The 24,664-nt window shown below is 40.9% G+C and overlaps 1 protein-coding gene across 15 annotated transcripts in view; it reads right to left on the bottom strand.

The window, feature by feature from the left end:
• The window catches only part of PTK2 (protein tyrosine kinase 2), a 219,306-nt gene that overhangs the window by 12,593 nt on the left and 182,049 nt on the right, over positions 1-24,664 (bottom strand). For 11 of the 15 annotated variants that reach the window (XM_051612464.1, XM_051612462.1, XM_051612463.1 and 8 more), the window contains 7 exons: positions 24,262-24,351; positions 22,629-22,833; positions 15,704-15,815; positions 13,058-13,144; positions 11,458-11,595; positions 9,809-9,940; positions 1,730-1,792 (listed from right to left, as the gene is read on the bottom strand). In XM_051612464.1, the coding sequence (XP_051468424.1) occupies positions 1,730-1,792; positions 9,809-9,940; positions 11,458-11,595; positions 13,058-13,144; positions 15,704-15,815; positions 22,629-22,833; positions 24,262-24,351 (827 nt within the window). Of the gene's footprint in view, positions 1-1,729; positions 1,793-9,808; positions 9,941-11,457; positions 11,596-13,057; positions 13,145-15,703; positions 15,816-16,462; positions 17,152-17,173; positions 17,893-22,628; positions 22,834-24,261; positions 24,352-24,664 lie in introns of those variants that run through there. The other 4 variants (XM_051612465.1, XM_051612466.1, XM_051612468.1 and 1 more) reach the window with 3 other exon arrangements.

A 24,664-nucleotide genomic window follows, 5' to 3' on the forward strand; every position in this document is an offset into this window, starting at 1 on the left:
GTGTGTGGTAACTTTTCATTTGTACCACCACATCCAAGAACAGGATCATGTTTTTATTCCTTCTCCCTCCCCGTGTCCCTGAACTGCAGAGATGCTGCTGCTCTCAGCAGGCATCAGAGCTGCTGTGCTTTCTGCTCAGCACCCTTCCAAGTACCACAGGGACTGATCAAACAAAAAGTCACTTTGTGGGGAAGACATAAATGACCTCAGTGAACTGGATTTTGTCCTCGACACTGTCACAGAAGCCTCTGTGAAATACTGGGCAATTATTTGATCCTAGTTCTCCTAGGAACTGCCTATTTCTCATCCTCTTGATGAGAAATTGAGATTGACTGACAAAAGCATTAGATATTTCCCACTGCAAATGAAGTCAGTCAGAGTTATGTCCTGAATGTATTAAATGCAAAATCAAATTCTGGAATGAGAAATGTCGTTACCACAAATTAGAGTCTCTTTTAAAACTCATTTTGTCAATGATCACTAAATGTTTTTCTTCACACTTTTTCAAATGGAGTGTGAAATTATAGTATCTCATCTGGGAAGACAGAACCTTCCCGACAAGCAGTTCGGGATCTGGATGTTTTTTGTTTGGTTTTTTTTTAATCCTAGACCCAGGCAGTCATGCTGGAATCACAGAGAACAGCTGTCTGCAAGAAGCCACTGACAGCCACCCAAATCAAACCTCTGACACGACTTCCAAATGGCCAGGTTACTTCCTGAGTGCACTGATACTTGCTCAAGATGCAACAATAGCAAAGGCATAACGATAACTAAGAGCCTTCTCCAATTTCATGGGAAAAATCTTAGCAGCTTCCAGAGTGGAATGTCCCTAGAGACCATGCTGCAGTGTGCCATCAACACACTCACTCATGACTGTGCTTTGGCTGCAAGGGCAGGACGAGCCCCTGAATTTGTAGGTAGTGAAGAAACACTGAAGCCAAACTAGGAGTTTACAACTGCATCCCAAATGAACTAGGCAAGTGAATTTTAAACAGTAACTGAACTATTTTCAACGTGATACCTGGGGACAAACAGCAGAGGAAGCACCAGGTTTCTATCATTAACAGTCCCTAGACTAACCCCACTCCCTTCATTCAATGTGATTCAGACTTCAATGGCAATTAAATAATGGGAGAGACTTTTTTAGTTAAACAGACAGAGGTTAAGCCACTAAGAAAGAATTCCACAGCTGCAGCTGTTGTCTGGCAATAAATGAATGGCTATGGGATTTACTCCATTTGTTTCACAGTGGATCGTTTACCCCAAACAGCTTTCTGGGCAATACAACAGTAACATTTACATTCCTTGTAAGAAAACCCTTCAGGTACTTAAAACAACTGCAGAAGTTATTCTAATCCTGCTACCTGTTGACAGAACTTTTAGAAAACTACCCACATTTTTAAGTAAAAGGCCCAATCATGCTGCACATGAAGAAATTACTGCAACATATTTGTGAAAATGTTTTTGTGTTTGTTACAACAGCAGCTTGAAGGGAAAAATAAAAATCAACAAACCCCAAATCCCCTGAACTGCTGCACAAACAAGTTTGCCACGGCTGCTGTTCCCACAGGAGCTGAGCCCCTTGGAAAGTGGCAGAACCATGCAATAACAGTGGAAACACGAAGTGAAAACTTTAAATCCTCTCCCATAATCAAAGACAGAGCACAACATGTTCTACCAGGAAGCCAGAGAAAGAGCTGGGAGCTGAAAAGATCCCACACATACTTACTGGGCCCTGGAGACCTCCATCCTCCCGGTCGATGCTGCTTCTGGAGAGCCGCACGTCGGGTTTCTGAAACAGAAACGGAACATGCCATTCTGCACCCTGCTTTACTGGGTCATGCAACCTGGGCTGACAATCACTGTAGAGACAGGAAAGCACCGTCAAGAACGTCCACTGACAAACACAGCTGCCCTTCCATTCCAGTCCCTACAGCAGCGACTCCGCGCCTCAGCCACTGAATTCCCCGGGCAGCCCCTCGCCTGCTCCACCCATTCATTCCAGCACACGGGTAAAAACACTTCTTAAAAATGTGGAGAGTACCATTTCCCTAACACAACATTGGAAAACCTGCATTTTTAGCCTTCTCAAAGTTGGTGTTTTGGTTTTTTTTTTTCAGAAATTGTGTTTGCTTCCCAACAGCAGAATTCCCCCCCCCTAGGCTGAGACACACTGTGCAGGAATTCCTGCTTCCTGCCTGAAGGCGGCTTATATGGACTTGGCTTACATGGACTTGGCTCCAAGCCTGCAAATGAGGCCAATTACTGGAGCTCTTTCAATGTTGCATTTGGACACAGAAAGCTAGTAAAGACCTCCAGATGCACTGTTCTGCTGGTACCAGTGACATACCTGAACTTCTATCCTGTGCGTTTTAAGCGAGACACGGGAACTCAGAGCTTAATGGTTTTAAAAAGCAAAAAAAACCCTGGCCCCATTTTTTTGTTGCATGGGAACAAGTAATTTCTCTCATCTGGCCAGAAAATCTAGGTATATTGTGCTTATTCTTCAAGAGCAACAGTAAGTCCAGGGAAAGACAAAGGAAGAGCTGATGTGAAACAAAGGGTAAGAGTGATCTGAAGATACAAGTTCAGCAAAATGGAAGTGCTTTTTGAGGGTGCTGACTGTGACACACAACAGCAAAGAGGACCTGATCTGACTCCTCAGTTCACCATCCTAGGAGGTTTAATTCTCTTCAGAAAATGGAAAAAATGAACATCACTGTAAATACAACTTCTTTAATGTGTCTGCAGGGAAATACACATAAAAGGGACACGTACAGAATGAGAATTGTTTTTATTTTAGAGAAATGCAGGCATGTGAGTATGGATTGTAACTAAACTGACCCCACGAACACACGCACATTTGGGGGGACAAATACATCTAAGCCACTCTAGATCCCCTTCCTTTTGCCTTTCTAAAAGCACTAAAGACTAATGCCAACTCACATATCCTACTAAACGACCCTAAAAAGCCAGCAGGGCAGACAGAACTTGCAAAGATGCACTAATATTGATCTTTCATCATTAAAAATCCTCCAGTTGTGCTGGCTGTCTGTCAGAAGGGCTTCTACTTTGCATTTTCCTTAAGTCTTCTGCAGACTGAGGGAGGCACAGACAGAGACAGTTGCTGCCTCAAAGAACTTGCAGATTAAAAACAGACAAATCATACTAGACAAGGAAATATTTAACCCCATCTTAAATGGCAAACTGAAGCAGACAACAAGCAAGTGATTTCCCAGTGTTTCTCCAGGTATTTGTGACAAGTTTCATGATGAGATCTACCACTGACAAATCTCCAGTTTGTTTCCTTTATTATGATGAAGGAATTTTTCTGACTGAACTTTCATTTGATACGTGTACACTGGATACTTCATTAGACACATAAATTAAGTCATAATATTTTTAAGCTAAAGCCTTGTTTATCTACGCATACAACTAACCACATTTCAATTACACTGAAGTTCACAATTTGCCTTCAAGTTCATTTCTCATCAGGGAAGTGCCCAAGGTCTTTGGAAATAGTCTTTGGAAACTATTTTATCACAGGAGTCTTTAATGCTCTTTGCTTTTTTAACATTTTTTTTATTCCAGAAAAGAACCCTAAACCAGACACCAAAGATAACGAAATATGGAGCATTTTAAAAGATTCAGAAGCAGAAAAAACACACTTGTCCAAATAACAGATTTTTTTCCTAGTTTTATAATAAAGAAGTTAAATTAATAGGCATAATATCCATGTCCTCCCTTCCTTATCTTGCTAACAAGGTCCCTTTCAGCTTCTAAACTCTCTAAATATCCAGTTCTGCAACCTCACTTCACAGCAGCAATGCACCCAAGTCACCACAAGCAGTCTAAGAGTCATTTCTGAGAGAGGTTGTAAATACATATATATTACTAAAATGAGTACTATTTAACTTGACAAACACTTGCTTGACTCATTGCAAAAGAATACACCGAGTCCTGTTGCCCACCCCCAGGGAAGTTAAGCCATGGAAGACAATGATGTTGCCCAGGCATCTCCAAGAACCTGATCTGAAAACGAAGATATCAAATGCCAAGGGGTAGTGGCAAACCAGAGGGTCCAAAAGCTGTGTGTGCAGCTGCACAAGCCTTTTGCATTTCAGTCATCTGCATATCTACATCTTGTAGAAGTAAGTACTGAAAATCTTCAGCTGTACATCAAGGCAAACCCATCCAACTTCTCCAGTTTTCTCCTCCTGTCCCCTCAAAACATGATTAGGAACACAAGGAACAACAAGAGAAATACTCAACACATTTTTGTGTTCAATGACTAAGAGACCCAATTATCTTTCTAGTGACTTGACAAATTTTCACAACTCCCATGATAGTGAATGATACTCTGATTTAATAACTTGTGTAGCTGTGGAAATCTCAGAAGACAAACTCATTTTACAGTACAGGTGACACCTAAGATGCACTGCTGCATTTGTGATACGGAGATCCTTCTGATGGGTTTAATGCAACACTCTCTTCCTTAAAAATAACCCACCTATGAAATCTGTTCTGTACTTCAGATATAATTTTGCAGCCCCAAAGTACAACTTTCTGTCTTCCCAGTCCCTCGTATTGCCCTGTACATCCACGGCTGCCCTCCTGAAAACTGCAGACACCTCTGGATGGTTCTGTCCTGGTACGGGGCTACTTGGCTGGATGGGAAACTATCCTTTCTGAGAGGGGCTGGGAACTGGGTGGTGGGTGCTGAGGTGCTTAGTGTGTGTGTTTTATGGTGAATACTTCCGACAGTTGAGAAGTAAATGGTATTTTTTCTCATAAACAGTTTGCTATCTGAAATCTTTGAAAACGTCATGAGGACTTTTCAGACAGGATGCATATGTTGACAAACTGGAACAGAATCTGCTTTATGTCCAGTATTTCTGGTCACTCACTAATAAAAGGACATAGAAGTCTTGGCATGTCCTGAGAATGTCAAACTGTAACGTCTTGGTGGGATTTTCTCAGGCTAAAAATTAAAACCTTATTTTAGCAACAGTTCACATCAAGTGTATTTGAATCGCAGTTCTCAGTGTCATAACAGGACAAAACCACAACTATGTGGGAATTTCAGAAAAAAAGCAAAACCAAACATGATAAGGAAACTATGCAAGTTATTTCTTCTTAACCTATCACAGAAAAGGACTATGAATTTCTTGGCACAACCCTGCTGTCTGCTGAGGAGTTACTAAAAGGCATGCACATATATATCTTTATTTTCTATGATTAAAAACAATGTCACATAACATCAATACAGCCACAAAGAAAGGTTCAGACAGGAAACTAAATAATAAAAACTATGAAGCAGGTGATTAAGCAGGCCCAAAAGAAGAAAAAGTGTTTTGCAAACCATTCAGAGATAGCAACAGCATCAAAACTTAAGCACAGAAGTCACTAACTTCACTATGAAAAGGTCACCTTGAAAAGACACAGAATGACAGTTTCTTTCCCACAACTTCTGAGAAGCAAACTAACCAACTACCAGCTCAGCAGGCTCTCTGATGGCATCACCACTACCACTGGTTTCCTAGCTGTGGTCACAGGCAATTCTCCTTTTGGGCCAAACTCCACACTCAAATACAGAAGTCATACTCTCTCCTAGAAGCAATCAAAAAAACCCCAAACTTCTGTCAAAACCCAGAAATAAATGCATTCTCCAGGGGCCTTTAAAAATCATTTTAACTCAATGACTTGATTCACATTAATTCTACACATGAGAAGTCAGGGCTGGAAGATTGAATGGATACATCCTGTGGCTATAGTGGAGTGATTTGATCCTTATGGGATGATTTTCTGGGTGTGCAAATACTGTAAAGAAAGGCCAGGATGGTGGACAGAAGAGCAAGTATCACAGCAGGTATCCCAGCCTGCAGGGGCCAAATCATAGCATCATAGAAGCATTAAGGTTGGAAAAGACCTTCAAGATCATCAAGTCCAACCATCAGGCTCTGTGACCACTAAACCATCTCTCAAAGCACCATGTCTACCCATTTTTTGAAAGCCTCCAGGGATGGTGCCTCCACCACCTTCCTGGGCAGCCTCCTCCAAGGCCTCACCACTCTTTTTGGGAAGAAGTTTTTCCTAATATCCAATCTCAACTTCCCCCGGTGCAACTTGACCCCATTTCCTCTTGCCCTGTTGCTGGTCACTAGGAGAAGAGGCCAATCTGAGTTTCAGTGAGCTGCAAGTGCCAGCAGCAGAGGCCACTGTGGAAGTTTTGGGGGTGGAAATACCCATATGATCAAAAAACAACTCTGAACAAAATGCAGAATGAGAACTTCATTAATTTCTTGTGACTCTGCTTGTCTGCTGAGGTCTGCTGGAAAAGAAGTTCCCCCAAATCAACTCCCCACAAATTCTCACCTCACAATGAATATATTTGGTACAATTTAAAATTAAACACTTCTTTACTCTTCAGCTTTTACACAACAGATTTATTTTCACTGAGGAGTCCCCCTGAAGACAGATCTGTTTGTTTTCCCTTTTTACAGCAGAATTTCCAAATTCTGGAGGCTGTTAAGGCTGCAGCTTGCAAATAAAATTTCTCTCTCAAGTACTGACTGGTCACATGTACTCAAAGGAGCAGTTTCAGGCAAACTGCTTACACAGATAACAGCCTCTCACAAGACTGGCAAATTTCCATTTCAATGCCAGTGCAATTTAATTCTTCTGGGGTGTCTCTCCTAGCAAACACAGCCTCAGTGCAGTTTATACTTGTGCTCACATGTTTTTGGAGTTGTTTTTTTCCCCTGTCGAAGCAGCAATACATTTCAAGTCATGAGCAAGTTGGTGTTACTCTGGGGAAACAAAAAACTGTCCTACCAGAAACCCCACTGAGAATTTTTCTTCTCGTTGCAGTGTCTTACATGAAACCATTTTCATTTGTTCCCCTGTGAGTTCAATTCTCAGGAGCAAAGTGAGAGCATAGGAGCCTGCAGACTCTGTAACTAGAGCAGCTTTTGAAAACAGCCCATTTGAAATGAGAACACAACACTGCATGGCTACATAAGTTAAACATTAAAATCTGGCTCTGCTCTCTCTATTGTTCTCTGCTCAAAAGAAAAAAAAAATACTCTCCTGAAACCTGCCTGTAGCCAGGCTTCAGCAAAACAACAATATCAAAATGTAAAGGTTAGTGCAAAAAGGTGTCTCACAGAAAGAGAGGGACAGGACATCGATTTTGAGAAAGGAAGTTGCTTCTCCTCCATAAATCACCTGGAGTGAAATGAGGGAAGGCCCTTCTCACCAGAGAAGAAATGTCACTAGTCACTCACCAGAGGACATGGGCCAAGGAGTGTGTGTGTAATACATGGATTATTTCTACCTTGGACCTGTGTTTGGACTCTCATGTGTGAATTATGGCTATCATTTGGGTCCCCAAGAGTGACGCCCCACAAAGCATTTTCGATCATCTTTATTTCTTCAGGGCTAAACCTAGGAAATCATACTTCTTTTCCAAGAAACACCCATCTCTAAACTGAAGATTCCTCTGACATTCATCCTGCTAGAGGTTCAAACACTCCCTGTGGCTATGGTGAGCTTGGTTACCTCTTGACTCAGTATAAATCTGTAACAGGCATTTGAGTGTAAACCCCCTGAGTCTATATAGTCAAAATGTTAGTGTGGATAGAAAAATAACTGTCTCTCATAGATTCCAGTTTCCCACTTTGGCCATTTGAGTTCATGCTTACTTCCACTCAAACTTCCTCTGTTTTTTTTTTTGCATTTTCAACCTTTAAGGCTTTTCATCAACCATACTCAGCCCTGACAAAGCTGCAGAGTTGCAGGGCTGGCAATAGAGATGGTGTCTCCTTGCAATAAAAACTAACACGCTATGAAAACACAGAAATCCAAACCCATGCTAAGACTGTATTTCAGATCAAAAGAAAAATCAGCAAGTCCTTCCTCAAGCAGCAATTAGGGGGAAAGTAAACATCCTGATGGCCCAGAGGCTGAATCGAATCAGAGTAACAAACACTACAAATACCATCTCTTATGCAGAAAAAGCCAGAAAGTTCAGAAAGGTCCAAAAGTTTTCTGCAGAAAGTTCCCACACAATCTACTGCCACCAGCTGAAATCAGAAGGCCTCCTTCTCAAGTAAGAATATCAATTCCTGAAAAAGTTCTTGACCATCTTGAAAGTTTTAATGGACAATAGATCAAACTTGACCTCCTGGGTTTGGGAAAGTCCCTGGTACCACTCAAGACTGGAAAAGTTAATGCCTAAATTAGGGCAGAAATTTTCCTTTCCCCTCCCTCTCTTCAGCTTGTAATAAATTGGACAAAGCAATCTGGGTCCAGTGGTTTCTTTGCTATCATCCAATGGTAAACCACAAATTCCCAAGTGCACTTAAAAGGAAACCAGCCAAAAACAAGCTTCAACATCCTTTAATCAAAACTAACATCTGGCACCATCTGGGTCTTGGCTAGAACATGTACCAGACATGAGGGCATCTCTCTGTAGCTCTCAAGAGGCATTAGAGACTTAGCCTACCTTGGTTGTCTTCACAGCCATCAGCTGCTCTCAACAGTTCTGAACACCACACACAACTAAACTGTGGGAGACTAAGACAATTTAATTGGCAAGAAAGAAGGTAAAATTGCCTCCGTGCAAGATCTGCTCTGCATTCTACCCACTGGGTTCCTGTAGAATAAAGCATAAACTCTTATTCTCAAGGAAGTCAATGTCCTGGCTTAAGATCCTTCAAAAGACTGTTTCAAGTTCCACAGGACAACCATGACCAGCAACTTTGGTGTCTAAAATAAAAATAAATTCATTGGTACAACTAAGATTTCCCTGAAGACCAGCTCCAGACAGTGCACAGAACCCTTAGAGAAACCACAGACCATTATCATCATTTGTTGTTTTAAACAGAGTGTATTTATTCAAACTTACTTGCTGTAACAAACCTAAGGCATCTGTATTTATACAGCCATGTCTTCTAACCACATATGACATAAAAGGCTTCTCCCACACCAAAACACTCCTTGAAATATACTTCTTAAGACCTAACATGTGACTGATAATAGTCCCAATCCACCTGTTATCCCATTATCCACCTGTCCCGTGAGGCTGGCACACTCACAGGCTCCCCAGCAGGAGCCCATACAGAGTAAAATGCTTCTCCCATCTTCTCCTGCATCTGTCACCATCAGTCTCCAGCAGGAGAACTTTACACAAAACTTGGATGTTGACAACTGGAAAGCCAAACTTGAACTACAAAACTTACACCAGTGGCACTGACAAGGAAACATGGAACTGCAGGGAAATGGCAACAGAAGATGCCATTACCAGTACATCTTTTCTTTCTTCTGGTGATGATCAGGGCTTTTTCCACACCCCACAGAGTTCTCTCTTAAATGATTTCTTCTCCCTAATGGGTCTCATTATTCCTCCAGTGCAAGGCTGCTTACAACTTTTACTGCAGCCAGGGTTGTTAAGATGACTGATGGTTATCCCTTTTTCAGGGGCAGAGTATGCACAGATCTACCTCCTTAAGAACAAACAGGCAGTCTCCAGATTGGCACAGAATTATATCCACAACTTCCCACTCATAAATACTCCACTGGATAAAATGAGACTGACTAAAAAATTCAGCTGTTGAAGGTATTTATAATACAGGACCCACCTACCAGCTGAACATTTAATTTAGAAACTGTTTCCAAACCTACACTGTGGTAGTGACTCCCACGTTCACTAAATGCTCTCATTTCACAGAAGTGATCAGTTTTAGAACACTGCAAGAAAAATGAAAAACCAGAATGATTTAAGCAGCAGTATGAATCCAAGCCTTACCAGGAACCTTTCCTCTTTCTCCAGCCAGCGTTGATCTTCCTCCATCTCTTGCTGCTGTCGTATCAATCTCTCCTCCATCAGATGTGTGGGTAGAACTTGGCTCATTCCTCGGATGTCCAGGGTGCCCGAGTCCTACAAACCAGAGGAAGTTTATTCAGTTTTGTTAAACAGCTGCAAGGACTTACAGATTATAAAGGAAGACATTTTATCCAGTCCAAAAGCAGTCAAGCTGAGTTCCTTCCACTCCTTATAAGCTGAAGCAGACCATAAGAAGACACTCTTCCCAACTACAATTTATCTGCCTTGCTCCTAATCACTGGCACCAACAAGATTTGAAAAATTCTGTTCCTGTTTTTCAGCAATATTCTCAGTTAATACATTACACTTCATTCATGTAGGACAACATAACCACATTTATCAATTTTATTTTCTTGGTCTTGAGCAATAATGTAACTATCCAGTTGCAAAAGCTGCAAGATACATTTTTAAATCCAAACCAATGTGCTTTTCAGTTTCAGCTGACACTTGCAAAGCATGTCACAAAGACATTTTTAATGAATTTTCAATACATTCTTAGGCATGTCTTAAGCTTACATTACTGAATATCCCATATCCCAATGCTGTCTGGAAATCATTAGCAAGTAATGTATAAATTAGCATTCATAAAGAAGCCATAAAGAAGGGGAGTTTGGTAAAAAACTTCACTGAGATTGTTTGTAGGCAACCAACTTCCTGAGATTTTGGGAAAACTTTGGCTGTAACCTCTTATTACAAGCAAGCACAACATAGTCAGGCTAAGTTGTTTCTACAGTCAATAATCAAGAGGGATGTTGAACAACTTGGGACTACAACCCTCAACTATACACAGTGTGAGCAACAACAGTGTGGCAGCAAGTTGCAGTGGCAGAGGAAAACTGAAGACTTGCACACCTATCTGCTCACCTGCATTTAACAGGTAAGCCTCAGCTATCATGTAAATACTTGTCAGAGGTACAAGAAATGCAGCATTTGTTAGCAAGGAAATGGATTTAAGACAGAAGCTGCACAAAGCACAACTTTGTTGGGAGGATAAAATGGAATGAAAAAGTGTAAAATGCAAGAGGAGAACAGAAAAAAAATGATGAAAGGTTAAAGGGGGAATTACTTTGATGTTCCTTGCAGCAGCTCTGTGCAAACATGACAGGCTGAAAAGCACCCAGGAGGAATTTGAAAAGCATTTAAGAGGAACAGAACTCAAGAACAGTTTTGCAGACCATTTCCTTTTCTCTTCTGTACATCCCCCACAAGCAGCATTTTTAAACAGTAATACTGTGTATTTTTACATGAACATTCCCATCTCTATTCAGTTTCAGTAAAGCCTTCTTTTAACAAACACAAAATATTTGCTATCACTCAGTGAAGATAATAAGTGGTAATAACTTCATCAAGAATTTGTGTCAAGAACTGACTTTATGCCCAACCTCACATGGGAGGATTTGTTTCAAAAAGAACAGAATCCAGGCATAGCTCCCATCCCACTGCAGTAAGGGCAATTTAAAAAATACCAGAGAACCCATTTTCTTACAATAATCTCCAGATGTACCTAAATAATTAAAAAAAAGTGCCTTTACTGTACAGAGCACAGCAACAGATGTGTCTGTTCATCATACCTCCATGTTTGGTTGCCACACTGATATTTCCTGAGGCCGATGGTTCCAGGAATCTGCTTGATCCAAGAGGGAAGCCTGCCCAGGATAAATGCTGCCTGCCATGGCTGGTATGCCATGAGAACCAGGGTAGCCAGACACCTTTAGAGTTGTTTTTTTTAAAAAAAGAAGTTGTATTAATAAGACCTATGCTTCCACATAATTAATAGACCTCTAAGGGAGCAAATATAACAGTGGAGAAACGATTCAATTTGAGCAGTCACTGGGAGGGAGGAGGGAAAACAACACTAGAAGAAGGAAGGCAAAATATAACACAAAAGCTCTTTTTTTAAAGTCTTTGAGGATGGCTATCATACCATAAAAATAACTATTTGAGGATTGTGGGAAACTGTTCTTTTCTTCCCCCTGTTTTTATCAAAACAGCAGGATTAGAAATTATGTGTTAACCTATGTAGTCAAGAAGATTAAAGTCCCCTGATGAACAAAAATAAATCTGTTGATAGATTAGGAAGAGCTCCCTATGCAGAGCTCACATTCAGGGTAACAGGAGCCTGTGCACATCACCCCACAGAGCCCTGTCAAAATGTACCCCCTAGGTTATGTTACAAGCTTCACTCTTAAGTGACAGCATGTAATTAAGTGTGCTTAGCTGAACAGCCTAAGAACTTCTCCACAGGAAAACCCAAGTAGTTTCCATGAGTCTGAAGTACTAATTAAAATAATGAAAAACTCCCCCTCTCCATGGGAAAAAAAAAATGAATTCTTGACTGAGACTGCTGTATATGGCTGTAGCTTTCAGCAAACCCAAGAATGCTTCAAGTACCTTCACGGCCAACTTTTGTTTTAAATTTATTCAGCATTGTTAGAAAGAAAAGCAAAACTTGTGAGTACATAATGTGGTAGATCTAGAGGTGGGGTATCAGCCAACAGAAAATCAGAATGACTCAGAGAAACATCAGGGAGCAGAGGATCAATAAGCCTAAAGAAAGTTCACCAGTTAATGCCATTTAATAAGGCAAGTAATTCCATAGCTTAGCACAAATGTTACCATGAGTACCACATTCCTTCAGTAAATACAAACAAGTCTGATGTGTTTCATTGTAGTTTTAGGAATTTGAGCACCCTATCAGATATTTCACCAGAGAGGGCAGTGACAGGACAAGGGGTGATGGTTTTAAACTGAAAGAGGGGAGATTTAGGTTGGATATCAGGAGGAAATTCTTCACCATGAGGGTAGGAAGGCACTGGAACAGGTTGCCCAGGGAGGCTGTGGAAGCCCCATCCCTGGAGGTGTTCAAGGCCAGCTTGGATGAGGCTTGTGCAGCCTGGTCTGGTGGGAGGTGTCCCTGCTCATAGCAGGGAGGTTGGAACCTGATGGTCTTTAAGGTCCTTTCCAACCTTCACCATTCTATGATTCTATGATATGAAAATATTTGCCATCTGGAGTAAGCCTACCAGGTTCAGTTCAGGGTTTGTTCTGGTGCAAACCAAAAACCATTTAACAGAACTCAACGAAACTAAGAAGTGAATTAATTCCACCAGCTACAACTGAGTTATAAACCCCACATTTGAAAAAATACATGCACAGTGTTAAATGCAATACCTGGTAATGATTTGGCTGTACCATATGCTGTGGACTTGGATAAAACCCTTCACTGGATCTTGGACTGGGGTAGCCAGGCCTGCTGGGCTGTAAATGTAAAGGAATATTTAGACTCTTCAGAAACAGAAAATAAAAATCAGAAAATCCCTGTTTGGTGAGACAAATGTTTACAGGTGGTGCATCACAAAAGCAATCCTCCTGAAATAAATGTTCTAAAATTACTGGCATTTTTTTGGAACAACTAAAGTTAAACTTTCCTTCCTTTTTTCTTGGCAATGAAAGCAGATGGAATTGTTTGCTAGGTATGTCAACAAATAATGTTTGCTCTGTGAATTCTTTGTGCATATTTAATGGCTTACACTAAACGACCTGCTCTGTGCTGCTTAACTCTAGAGAGGACATCAGCTAAGAATATAATTCTTACATCAAGTTTTCAGGTGCAAATATAGCATTGTTTTTAAGCTCACCAGCTACAGTACTTGCTTCATTATTCCTGCTTTGTTTTGAAACCCACTCCCAGCCCAGGAAAAAAGAACTAGCTCTTATTAGAAAGTACAGCTAAAGAGCAGCTATCAAGAGTCTTTATTTTACCTTGCTTTACCTCTTCAGGAAATGGGTAACATTTTACACACAAAAAACCAAGACATATAATCACAGGAATACATGAGAAAATCATCAGAAATTCAGACAGCACTATTATATAAAAAACTGCAGGGAAAGGAGCCTGGTTTTCTGCATACATTGAGCAGCTCAGGCTTTTTGACAAAATAGGTACAGAAATTTCCCACTACTGAAAGAGATAATGTTGGAAAAAACATTTCTCAGAACATACTTTTATATTGCAAGCAGAATTGTTATTTGGTTTGATATTAACCTTCAAAGGTGTATTTGTGGGGTCATTTTTTGTGGTTTTTTTTTTGGTGGATTTTTTTAATGAGCAACAGTACTTCTGGGTGTTTCAGGAGGAGGTAAATCAACCAAAGGAAGAAAGAAAGAAACAAACCTAAACCTCATCATTCTGCAAATGGGCTCCTTCAGTCCTGCTGGCAGTTACAGGCAACCACCACATTACTTGGAGATAACAGAATTTTATCATTACTTTATGAAAATGTCATGATCAATCTGCACTAGGATACTTTCTGTCTTAGGTTTCTGAAATCACTCTAAGATACAAGTAATTTCATAGTGCAAACTGCAGTACTTGTTAATTATCTGGGAATGTGTAGGAGTTTAAGGCTATAAATCAAATGGAGTTCAAGACCTATAAGGACCTGAAACTTTTATAATGAATTGTTGGAAGAAAAAAAGTAGTTGTCACCATTAGAAAATGAGATAAGAACTTAAATATCATAGCAACAAAATTCAGCTTGTTCAAACATTAACATTAGTGCACACAGGTGTTTTTATTTTACCAAAACATTCTGTATAAAAAACTAACCAACAACTGCATCATGTGTATAGTTAAGATATATTGACCCCCTCAAAAAAGACATGCAGTGGTAGAAATTAATTTTTTCTTAACCCCTCTATTGTCAAGTGTTTCAGCTTACACATCACACCCAAAGCTCTACTGATGATAACTTGTAGTAAGGTGTAGCTCATATATTACATTAATAAAATACACTTAATCTACTTGGATTAGCCCCAAGGTTTCAAGATCACCAATCGTTCAAAGTTATAATAATTAAGTAGCATATTATTCCAATTTATGCAGTTTATCTGCTTCTGTAACTTAGAACATTGTCTGTTTACACCAAATCCTGCTAGTTAATCTCAGATCACCAAACAGGCTGATGTACTGTTTGCTGGTTTTAGCTGAAAGAAAAGCAACAATAAAAGCAAATATTTCTTGGCTGCCATAAAGCTGCCAAAGCACAAAACCAACCTCAGAAATCAGGCAACAAAATGGATAAGGGGAAACAAAACAGAAAGAAGTTGCCTTCTTCTGACTGCTAAGGAATGTGTGTAGCAGGACACAGGTAATATTCCAGGCTACAGTAGTGACTGCACAAAATGAAACTCTTCCAAATAGAGGCTTGATTCTTTCAAGTGCAAAATAACTCCTGTGAGAAGCAGGCAAGTTGCTGAGAGAAGAGAGTGCTCAGCAACTGGTGAGGTTAGACTGCCACAGCTGCAGAGCACATCAGCAACATCCCAACACGACAGACAGATAATGAGACAAAATTAAGTGTAAGCTAAAACACGTAAGGTCCTTGGGAAGCAAACCTCAAATTTTCTGTCCAGAAAAAGAAAATGCAGTTGGTTGATTTCTATTCTCTCACTGATGGGTTATAAATAAACTTCACGTGATCTGAGTGCTCATTAGCTAACGTTTCATAGGAGTGCTACAAGAAGGAAAAATAAAGAAAAGGCCAGGAGACCATTTTCTGGCAACTAGGGTAGTCTTTTACAAGTAAATCAGCAAGAAACAGACAGTTGTTAGTGCAGTATCAGTGTGAATCAGCTCTAATAACAGTTCAAGTCGAGCCAGGTCACTTCAGGCAAGTATTAGCAGATGGTGACAAAACTGGCCAGAATGCTGCTGTTTGAAAGAACCCATCAAAGGACACTGAAGAAATAAATGGAATTAAAAGGGTTGGTTGTTTGTTTTTTTTTTAAACACCCATAATTTGCAGTCTTAACTACCTTGGGAGGAGCTTCATCTGATCCTCCTGAGTCCCAGGATACTGTGACTTGTCTCCTGGATTCCATTCTCATTCGTTCTTCTTGCTGCAGCTTCTCTTCTTCCAGTATTGTGCTAGAAAAATGTATTCCATTTAAGTAAAACTCCAGTTCAGTGTCTAACAAGCCTTTCCCCACAGCTCCTGAATTTTACAGACTAATGAATACTTTCAACAAAGTGTTTAAGAACTGAAACACAAACTTCTTTTACTTACATTGGTTAGGTTTCTGAAAACCAGCATCAGGAAGAAATACCAGTGTGCTTTTAACAAGAGAAGCAGCACTGGGTTTTTAGAAAGCTGTGGCTCATCTTGCACACGTTTTTTTTTTTTGCATCTTAACAGCTCTTTTTATGTGTAATTACACAGAGAAATCCTCAGACAATAAATCAAGCACTTACTTGCACGAGAACTTATTTTTCTCTAGAAAATATTCTACTGAACTGCTGCAAAGGCTCAAAACAAACTGAAAATGTTCTTTACTGAAACTCAACAGAGCTTCAGATCACAGGGATTTGGTTTTCTTTTCTAACAAAGCAGTCAAAGAACACTTTAAATACTATGTCTTCAGCTCTTACATTTCAGCCTAACCAGGAACACATTCAGCAAACTAACTGAGCAAAACAAATATCTGACAGTATTCACTCAGCTTCTAAACATTCAGGTCAAAAGGCTACATTTTCAACAAAGTACAAGACAGTAGTAAAACTAGTTTGCTACTTACCACTGTTCTGCCTATTAAAAAGACTGTTTGAAGTTCAGTGTGATACTGCTGCCCCCACAGCAGCCTCCTCCCAGTTCTGCTATGTGGATTATTAATGTTGGATATTTGCCATTTGAAAAATATTCAGAATAAAGCTTTGAAATAGGGAGCTGCGAATTCTTTGGAGCTGCATGTTACACAGATAGTCTGGAGATGTGAGCAGGGCAGATTATTTACATATCACTATTCCCAGAGTAAAGATAATCCTGTAGAGGAGCTATTCCAGCTTCTTTATCACTCAAGAGTTTCCAGAAACAAAACTAGGTTCTGAGTTTGTAATCTCCTATTCAGTCTGCTAAATAACCACCCAGAATTACTCATGCAGGGGATGAGATCAACTACAGCAATCTATTCTAATCTTGGAACTTTAATGCTTGTTTCAAGAATAAATTCCTGCTTGGTTGGAGACGAGAACTTCGCTTTTCCTTACTCAGCCAAAAAAAATGTATGCCTCTTCTAAAAAGCAGGGAAGTCATCTCGTCTCACTGCAGCTAACCCAAGTTTATAAGTATTGCTGCAATTTCAATCCATCATTGCTGAAGTAACACAAGAATGTGGAATAAAAACAAAATCAGACAAGTTATTTGCAAAAGTCATCCTGATACAACCGCCACGGAAATACAGCTAGAGACCAACAGAAGGGATGAAAAAGAGAAAATCTTTCTATTTTACCTCTTCAGAACAAGGACAATGCAACATTTCCTTCTTGAATCCATGAAGAACTAGCAAAGAACCACAGCTTTAAAGCCTCAAATATTCAGCATGTATTCATACGCAGCACGAAAAATCAGCCAACATGAGTCCATAGCCATGAACCATGATTATAACCCTTCAAGAAATATCTCAAGATTTACAAAAACCGAACAAGACAACATAAAAACTCTACCCAGCCTCTGCATTAATAAATTACATATTTTTGATAAAGCTGTTGATACAGCAGTTGCTCCAATCTGAGCAAAAGGAATGAGGCAGGAGTCAGCTAAAAGCAGCTGACTAAATTTAGAGATGGCTTATCGACGGTTTGGGGCCACCAGTAGGATTGTCACAGCATGCTCCTCTGTTTTCCAGAAAAAGGAACAGAACACCAACACCTATCTGCCTTGCTGTCAAAGCCATTTTACCTGTGGTGTCACTGTATCTAACACACCACCATTAACTTCAGTTACTGGAAATGACAAATTTCTGCTGAAACAACTTGTTTTTCATAACACAGGCTCAGCTTTTTGCCTTGAAACTCTTAATTCGTCCCACCCTGCTCTTTAGTTGCCTGTGTCTTCAGGAGGTCTTTTCCCCAGGGACCACTAAGCACCCTGTGGTCTAAGGCTGATCAGCTGCAGCAGGATTTGTACTTGGATGCCCTTGAGTACTTACTGCTGCCAGGAATACAAAACAGAAATGCCTCAGAGAAGCGTTACTCGAAAAAAACCACGAAGAATAGAAATGACTCACAGAAACGTCTTTGTTTGTACAAAGGGAAGACCAATCAATCCATAGACAGACCAAAAGCATGCCAAGAGATATTTTTGACCTTGTCCCAGTGCAGCTGCTCAAGTGCTCTGAGCAGTTTATTAGAATTTGCAGAGGGTCAGGGAAGTCAGATCTAAGCATATTTTCCCAAACTGCGCTTATTTTTAGCAGCAAGCAGAGAAATACTTCTATTCACACGATTTCCCCAGCAAATCTTGAGGTGGCACAGGCAAAATTCACTCATCTTCTTGGCTAGGTTAAGTCTGAGGAACAATCTCAACTATTAAAAGTTTGCACCATTGATAAAACTCCTTTAATTTACACAGTATCTTTTAGCTGAAATAAGCTTGTGACATTGAAAAGGAAACATTTACTGGGTGCTTGGGTGTAGGAAGATCTGAAATGCTAAAATGTATCCTTCCATTTCAAAAGGCAGACAAAAATACCAGTGTTTGCTGCTGAGGCGGTGTGGGAACCTACAGGAATCACTGACCCTGAAGAAGCAGCTTCTCTTTTTCTCTCTGTGGCCTCCAGACATCAGAAATGCAAAGCTCAAAGCAGACAAACATATTTTCGCATATTGCTCTAATTTAGAAGCACTTTCAGATGGATCGTTCCTAGTGGTCACTGTCAAACAGCAAGAGGCTAATGAGGCATTTTGCAGCCCCCTCTGATGTATTTTAAGTACCTGTTAAAATACAATTTTTGGCAGGATGCCACAAAGCAAGAAAGGAGAGGACTCAAACTGCCCCTCACTTAACAGTCTTGTTCCTTTTATTTATAAGCAGCATTTAAGGACCTATATCCAATGCAGTCACAGAAAGGCTCAGGTTCAGTTCTCCTCAGTTAATTATCTCACTGTTGTCATAAAAAGATACTTTAAAAACATTACTAGTTTGGGGCTTCCTTCCCCCACCCCCTATTCTTTTTAGAGCTGTATTTAATGTGGCCTGCAGCATTAGGATGCTGGGAGGGTCATCCAGTCTTCATTAGAAACCAACAGAGGACCAGACAGACCCCACATCAAGAACGCAACTGCTGCTTATTTTCCTACTATTCCCCTACTATTAGGGGAAGTGATGGGTACTTCAAACAAAATTAATTCAATTTGCATGAAAATGCCATGCGATTACAGTAACGTGAAAGCTCAAAAAGCAAAATCCTACCTAACCTCCAATGAAAAACCCCCCAGTTGTAACAGAATTACCAACCAAAGGGACACTCAGGGCACCACGACTAGCAAGCACAAGCCTGGGAGCTAACTTACTGCTAAGGTAAGTGCAACCCTAGCAATACATACTTGCAGCATATTGAACACAGCAAAGAATAAATTAAATGAAATAATATACACATAAATGAGATAGTGTCTGGTTCTAATGAGTGTACAGTTATAGTAGAGTATGTGTATGGTTATAGTAAGTGGCTACAAGTCACTCTGAAGAGAAATGCTGTAAAAGTGATATTCATAGAATCATGGAATGGTTTGGGTTGGAAGGGACCTTCAAGATCATCGAGATCCACCCCCCTGCATGGGCAGGGACACCTCCTATTAGATCAGGTTGCTCCAAGCCCCATCCAACCTGCCCTTCAACACCTCCAGGGATGGGGCAGCCACAGCTTCCCTGGGCAATATCACATGATTTCAGTACACTGAACATTCTGCCAAAGGCCTTTTATATTATTTACCAAGTAGTGCCAGATTAAAAGTCTCTTCTACACAAAATCAGCAAGGCAACACATGCTTTCTGATTAGAACACCTCAGATTCTAATTCCAGCCCAGACAGTGAGAGAATCACAGAACTGACAGGGCAGCACTTCACTTTCCTGACCTCAACTCACTTTTACTGTCCCCCTCAACTGAAAAACGGACCTAAAATGAGGAGGAACTAAATTTGGAAATCCTCAATCCACCCATTTGTTTCTGTGTCTGCTGTGAAGATTAAGTCACCCCTATCCACTCTGGAAAGACCAAATGATATAAAATACCAAGCTACTACTACCCTAGTAACACTATATAAATTTTATAGTAATCAGCATCTTTGCTTTCCACTATCAGCTGCATATAAAGTTTGTGCAAACCAGATGTTACTATGAAATGGGAAAAGCATCAAAAAAACAAATAGAGAACACATGAAATCCTTCTGCTCCCATCAGTGCTATTTCAGATGCAGAAAATAAGCTTTTTTCCCAAAGCCATGGACTTTTTCTCATCAAAACAGACAGGAATGTGGTGGTGCTGTATCACTGCCTTCAAGCACAAATCTAGTCTGCTCTCAGCTTGAAAAAGACTACTCTGGAAAGGATCCAGAATGAGCAGCAGCAACGCCACCCAGAAAAGGCCACCAGTGAAATGGCTTGTTTTTGCAAGTTCATGGGAATTTGAGTTTTGAAATACAATCCTTCCAAGCTGCCCGAGACTGCCTCATCACAAGGGGATTAGCAACCTCTCCAGCAAGAGGCTGAATGTCTGTGAGCAGGGCAAAGAAGCCCTTAGGATGACTCTCCTGCTTAACTTCCAGGAGATGGAGGTCACCAGTTTGGAGAGGCACAAAACTTTCTGCATTGGTGAGAAGAGAGTGAAAATTGTGTTTTAGGCTTGCTGTGGACCCAGGAGAAAGCTTGTCCTCTAAGCAAGGCTTCAAATCTCCTGGCATGACTAGAGGAGCAAAAAATCACCTCTTCAGGGAATTTTTCTTCTAGAAATAGAGAATAATTCAGGCTGGGACTCCTGGAGGTCTTGAGTCCAATCTCCTGGTAAAGCTGGGCAATATGCACAGCAAGGTCAGGTTGCTCAGAGCCTTTTCCAGTCAAGGTTTGAAAGTCTCCCAGCATGGCAACTCCAGAGCCTGTCACCTGTTTCACAGCTCACCCACACACACTAGGAAACGTCTTCATGTATAATTAATGAGAACTTGCCTTGCTCCATGTTGTGAGGGTTGGTTCTCACCCTCTGGCTGAGCATCTCTGAGGAGAGACACACTCCTGGGTGCTGGTCTGTCCTGTTGATTTGGTGATACCCTTCCACATCTTTCACTTTTCCCCCCCTCTCTCCTTCCAGACTCATGCTGTTCTAAGTGTCCTTCATTCTGAGTACATCTTACATTTATTTCATCCCTCAACACAATTACTTTTACTCTGGGTTTCCTCACTCTCTTCCCTTGCTGGTGGGATACCCTCCCTGCCTGGGTTTAGACACCCCAGCCATCCTCCTAGTCACATATTTTCAGGGCTTTATTCCCCTCCATGCCAGTCAGCTGTAAATTAACAGTACAATCTGACTGCAAATTAAAAAGCACCCTATTCTTCCAGAGGCAAAAAAAGAAATCCTGAATCACCAATTTCCATCTATTACCCAAATCATACAACCCTGTCATATCTTTTCCTTGCAGTCCCTACCAAGCTTTACCCTAACTTTGCAGTTAACCCCACAGTAAATAGCCTAAGTTCTTTGTGAGAAGGGCTACATGTTCCTTTAGCTTTGTAAATTATTAGCCTACACAGAACTCCCAGAGTCAGAGGGTGGATCCATATGAGATTTTAAGAAATAAGAGAAAACAAAGGCAGCTAAATTATCCATATAGCAACATTGAAACATCATCATAATTATAATAGTCCCTTTATTACCCACGTATGAATTATCTTGTACCATGAACTTCCAGTGACAGCACAAAATTGTACTATGAAAATAAAACATGCCATAAAAACAAGATGTAAAACTGAAGAATTTGGCAATGAATTACAACAAACCCAAGAGTGGATTTACAGTGCACAATACCTGTTTGAAGCTTATATTGATTTAGGCAAAATAGATACTGAGCACTCAAAGAGACCCCAAAGGTGGTCACAAATATCAAATTTGTCTACACAATATCTCAGTTTAAATAACACTTCCATTTTGTGGCTGGTGAAAGGGGAATATGGACACTAGAAGAAATTACAGCAGAACAAACTAGGGTGTGAATTTAGACTGGTCTGAAAAGTGTGTTATTTCAATTTTTTTACATTTTCAATTATTTTTTTATTTTCAACTATTTTTTCCAAGATAAACATAAGGTAGTCTATGTCCTGGTTTATAAAGGAATTCCTAGTTAGTGATGCTGCATTTATTGCAGGCTCCACAACTGCACAGACACAGCTGCCACAGGGCAACTGGGATGCTGCACGTTAGGAAAATCATTTTCATCGGCGCTCACCTGATGGTTCCTTTACTTAAAAACACCTACATTCCTACTCCAAAATTCTTTATCCACCCCTCCCCAAGGGTTGTAGCATGCACAGCAAGAATTATAAACAAACTCAAACTGCCTAGTAAAATGGGGCTTGGAGCAACCTGGTCTAGCGGGAGGTGTCCCTGCCCATGCAGGGGGGTTGGAACTAGATGACCTTTAAGGTCCCTTCCGACCCAAACCATTCTGTGATTCTATGAAAATCTGAAGTTCTTCTTGGGACAGAAAGGTGATTCGTATTTCCAGTTATTTGAACTTATTGCCTAGTCTAATTTTCTCCAACAGATGAGGTCCAGACTGCCAAGAGTACCCACAACCTGGCCTTCTAACACCCTGTGTCTTTTCCATGGAAAGAAAATACCGCAACAGAAAACACAATGAAAGGAAAAAAACGTCTGAAGAAGGAAACAACCTTTCAGAAGTATAACCCTACCTGAGTTGTGCTTTAAGTTCAGTAAACCTGGGTCGTCTACTAGGGTCGTAGGCCCAGCACTTGGTCATAAGGCTGTAGAGGGTGGGAGGGCAGTTGGGAGGCATCGGGAGCCGCTCACCGTTCTCGATGCGCCCGATCACGTCATTGTTCTTCACCCCCTGGAAGGGCTTTACCCCATGCATTAGGATCTCCCACATACACACACCTGAGAAACACACACACAAAACAAGGGTCCCCCGTGTCAGCAAACAACAGAACCTGTTAACAAAGCAACAAAGCCCCGTTTCACACAGCCAGACAATGCCATTTTCTTCTGAAACGCAGAGCTCGGGCTGGGTTCTGACTTACCAGCTGGCAGCAGAGAGGACTGAGGAGCCCCAGAGAGAACTGAGGAGCCCCAGGGAGGACTGAGGAGCCCCAGGGAGGACTGAGGAGCCCCAGGGAGGACTGAGGTGCAGCAGGATTGCTCACACAGTATCAACCTGAACTATGCATGAGGAAGCATGACCCCGGGCTGGCTCCCAGCAGCCTGGCTTCACAGTCAGCTACTTTCTACCTTCTGTACATCACAGGGGTTGCTCATATTCAAATCTCTTTTTTTTTTTTTTTTTTGTGAGGCAGAATGAGCTGTGCTCTCTTTTTTCCCTTTGACTAGTTCCAACCAGCTTGTTCTGACACGTACAGGGTATTTTCACTCGGAGGGTGTTTGAACGCTGGCACTGATCCCATTTTTTTTTTTTGGGCTGAAACTACGTAATGAAAAACAGTTTCTGTTGAAACTATGTTAAAAGCACAAAGGGAACAATGGCCTGTCAGTCTAGGATTGGCCTGAATGCTCCACAGACTTCATTTTTCTAACTCTGCCTGGAAGAGTTTTTCACAAACTATTATAAACCTGCTAAAACTCATGTACCCTTCACTTGAAAACATTCACATTTTATTTTCTGAAGAGGGCAAACCCTTACATATCAGTCCAGTTCTATTTCAAGTTTCATAATCTTTGTTCCTTTACACAGCACATCTTTGTTCTGTCTGTCCAGACAGTTTGGACCAGTTTGAGGGTAGATGACCAGATTTGTAGAAACACTTGCATATTTAGGAAAAAGATCAAGGCTTTAGGGCATTTCCATTTACCCTTACTTTTTCTCTCAACTTTTGGTCATGTTTTGTAACCTAGCATGAGCTATGAAAGACAAATTAAGTGGGAATTTAGCTTTAAAAACTTGGAAACAGGAACATAATGTAGGCTGATCTATGCATTAAGCAGGGAAACAGGCATAGCACCTTAAAAGTGAAAATATAAAACAGAAACGGCAAACACGAATGGTGTAACAAAAAGAAATCAAAGGGAAAAAACAGCAGTAAAAAAATAATCTGTTAGGACTATGATTTAGTTTCCTTGTACTTTCATTTCTGCCAGCTTCTTACTAGAGATGAAAAGCCACAATGAAACACATCTCAAGGAAATAAAAATACAGAGATGGAAAATGCGTTGGAAGAAACTGTATTTTCAGAAAGTAGAGTAAAACCAGTGCCAAATACGTGGAAATTGCTCCTTTTCAGTAGTTAAAATGAAACACTGAACTTCTCCAAAAGAACACTTAGGAACCCCCAGCATTTGGGCTTCACTTACCAAACATCCACACATCACTAGCTGAGGTAAACCGTCGGAAGTTGATTGACTCTGGAGCCATCCATTTGATAGGCAACTTTCCTTTGGAAGCTACAGGGAAGGTAAGACAAGGCAGGTTGTTGTTGCTGCTGCTGAGCTCAAAAACAGATCTTGTTCTCAGTGAAATAACTCTCCCTCTGTACTCAGCCCTGGTGAGGCTGCACCTTGAGTCCTGTGTCCAGTTCAGGGCCCCTCACTTCAAGAAGGATCTTGAGGTGCTGGAGCAGGTCCAGAGGAGAGCAACAAGGCTGGTCAAGGGACTAGAGGGAAAGTCTTATAGGGATGGGCTGAGGGAGCGGGGGTTGTTCAGCCTGGAGAAGAGGAAACTCAGGGTGGACCTTCTCACTCTCTTCAACTACCTGAA

This window comes from Apus apus, chromosome 2 (genome assembly GCF_020740795.1).
Source record: "Apus apus isolate bApuApu2 chromosome 2, bApuApu2.pri.cur, whole genome shotgun sequence".
Lineage (NCBI taxonomy): Eukaryota > Metazoa > Chordata > Aves > Apodiformes > Apodidae > Apus > Apus apus.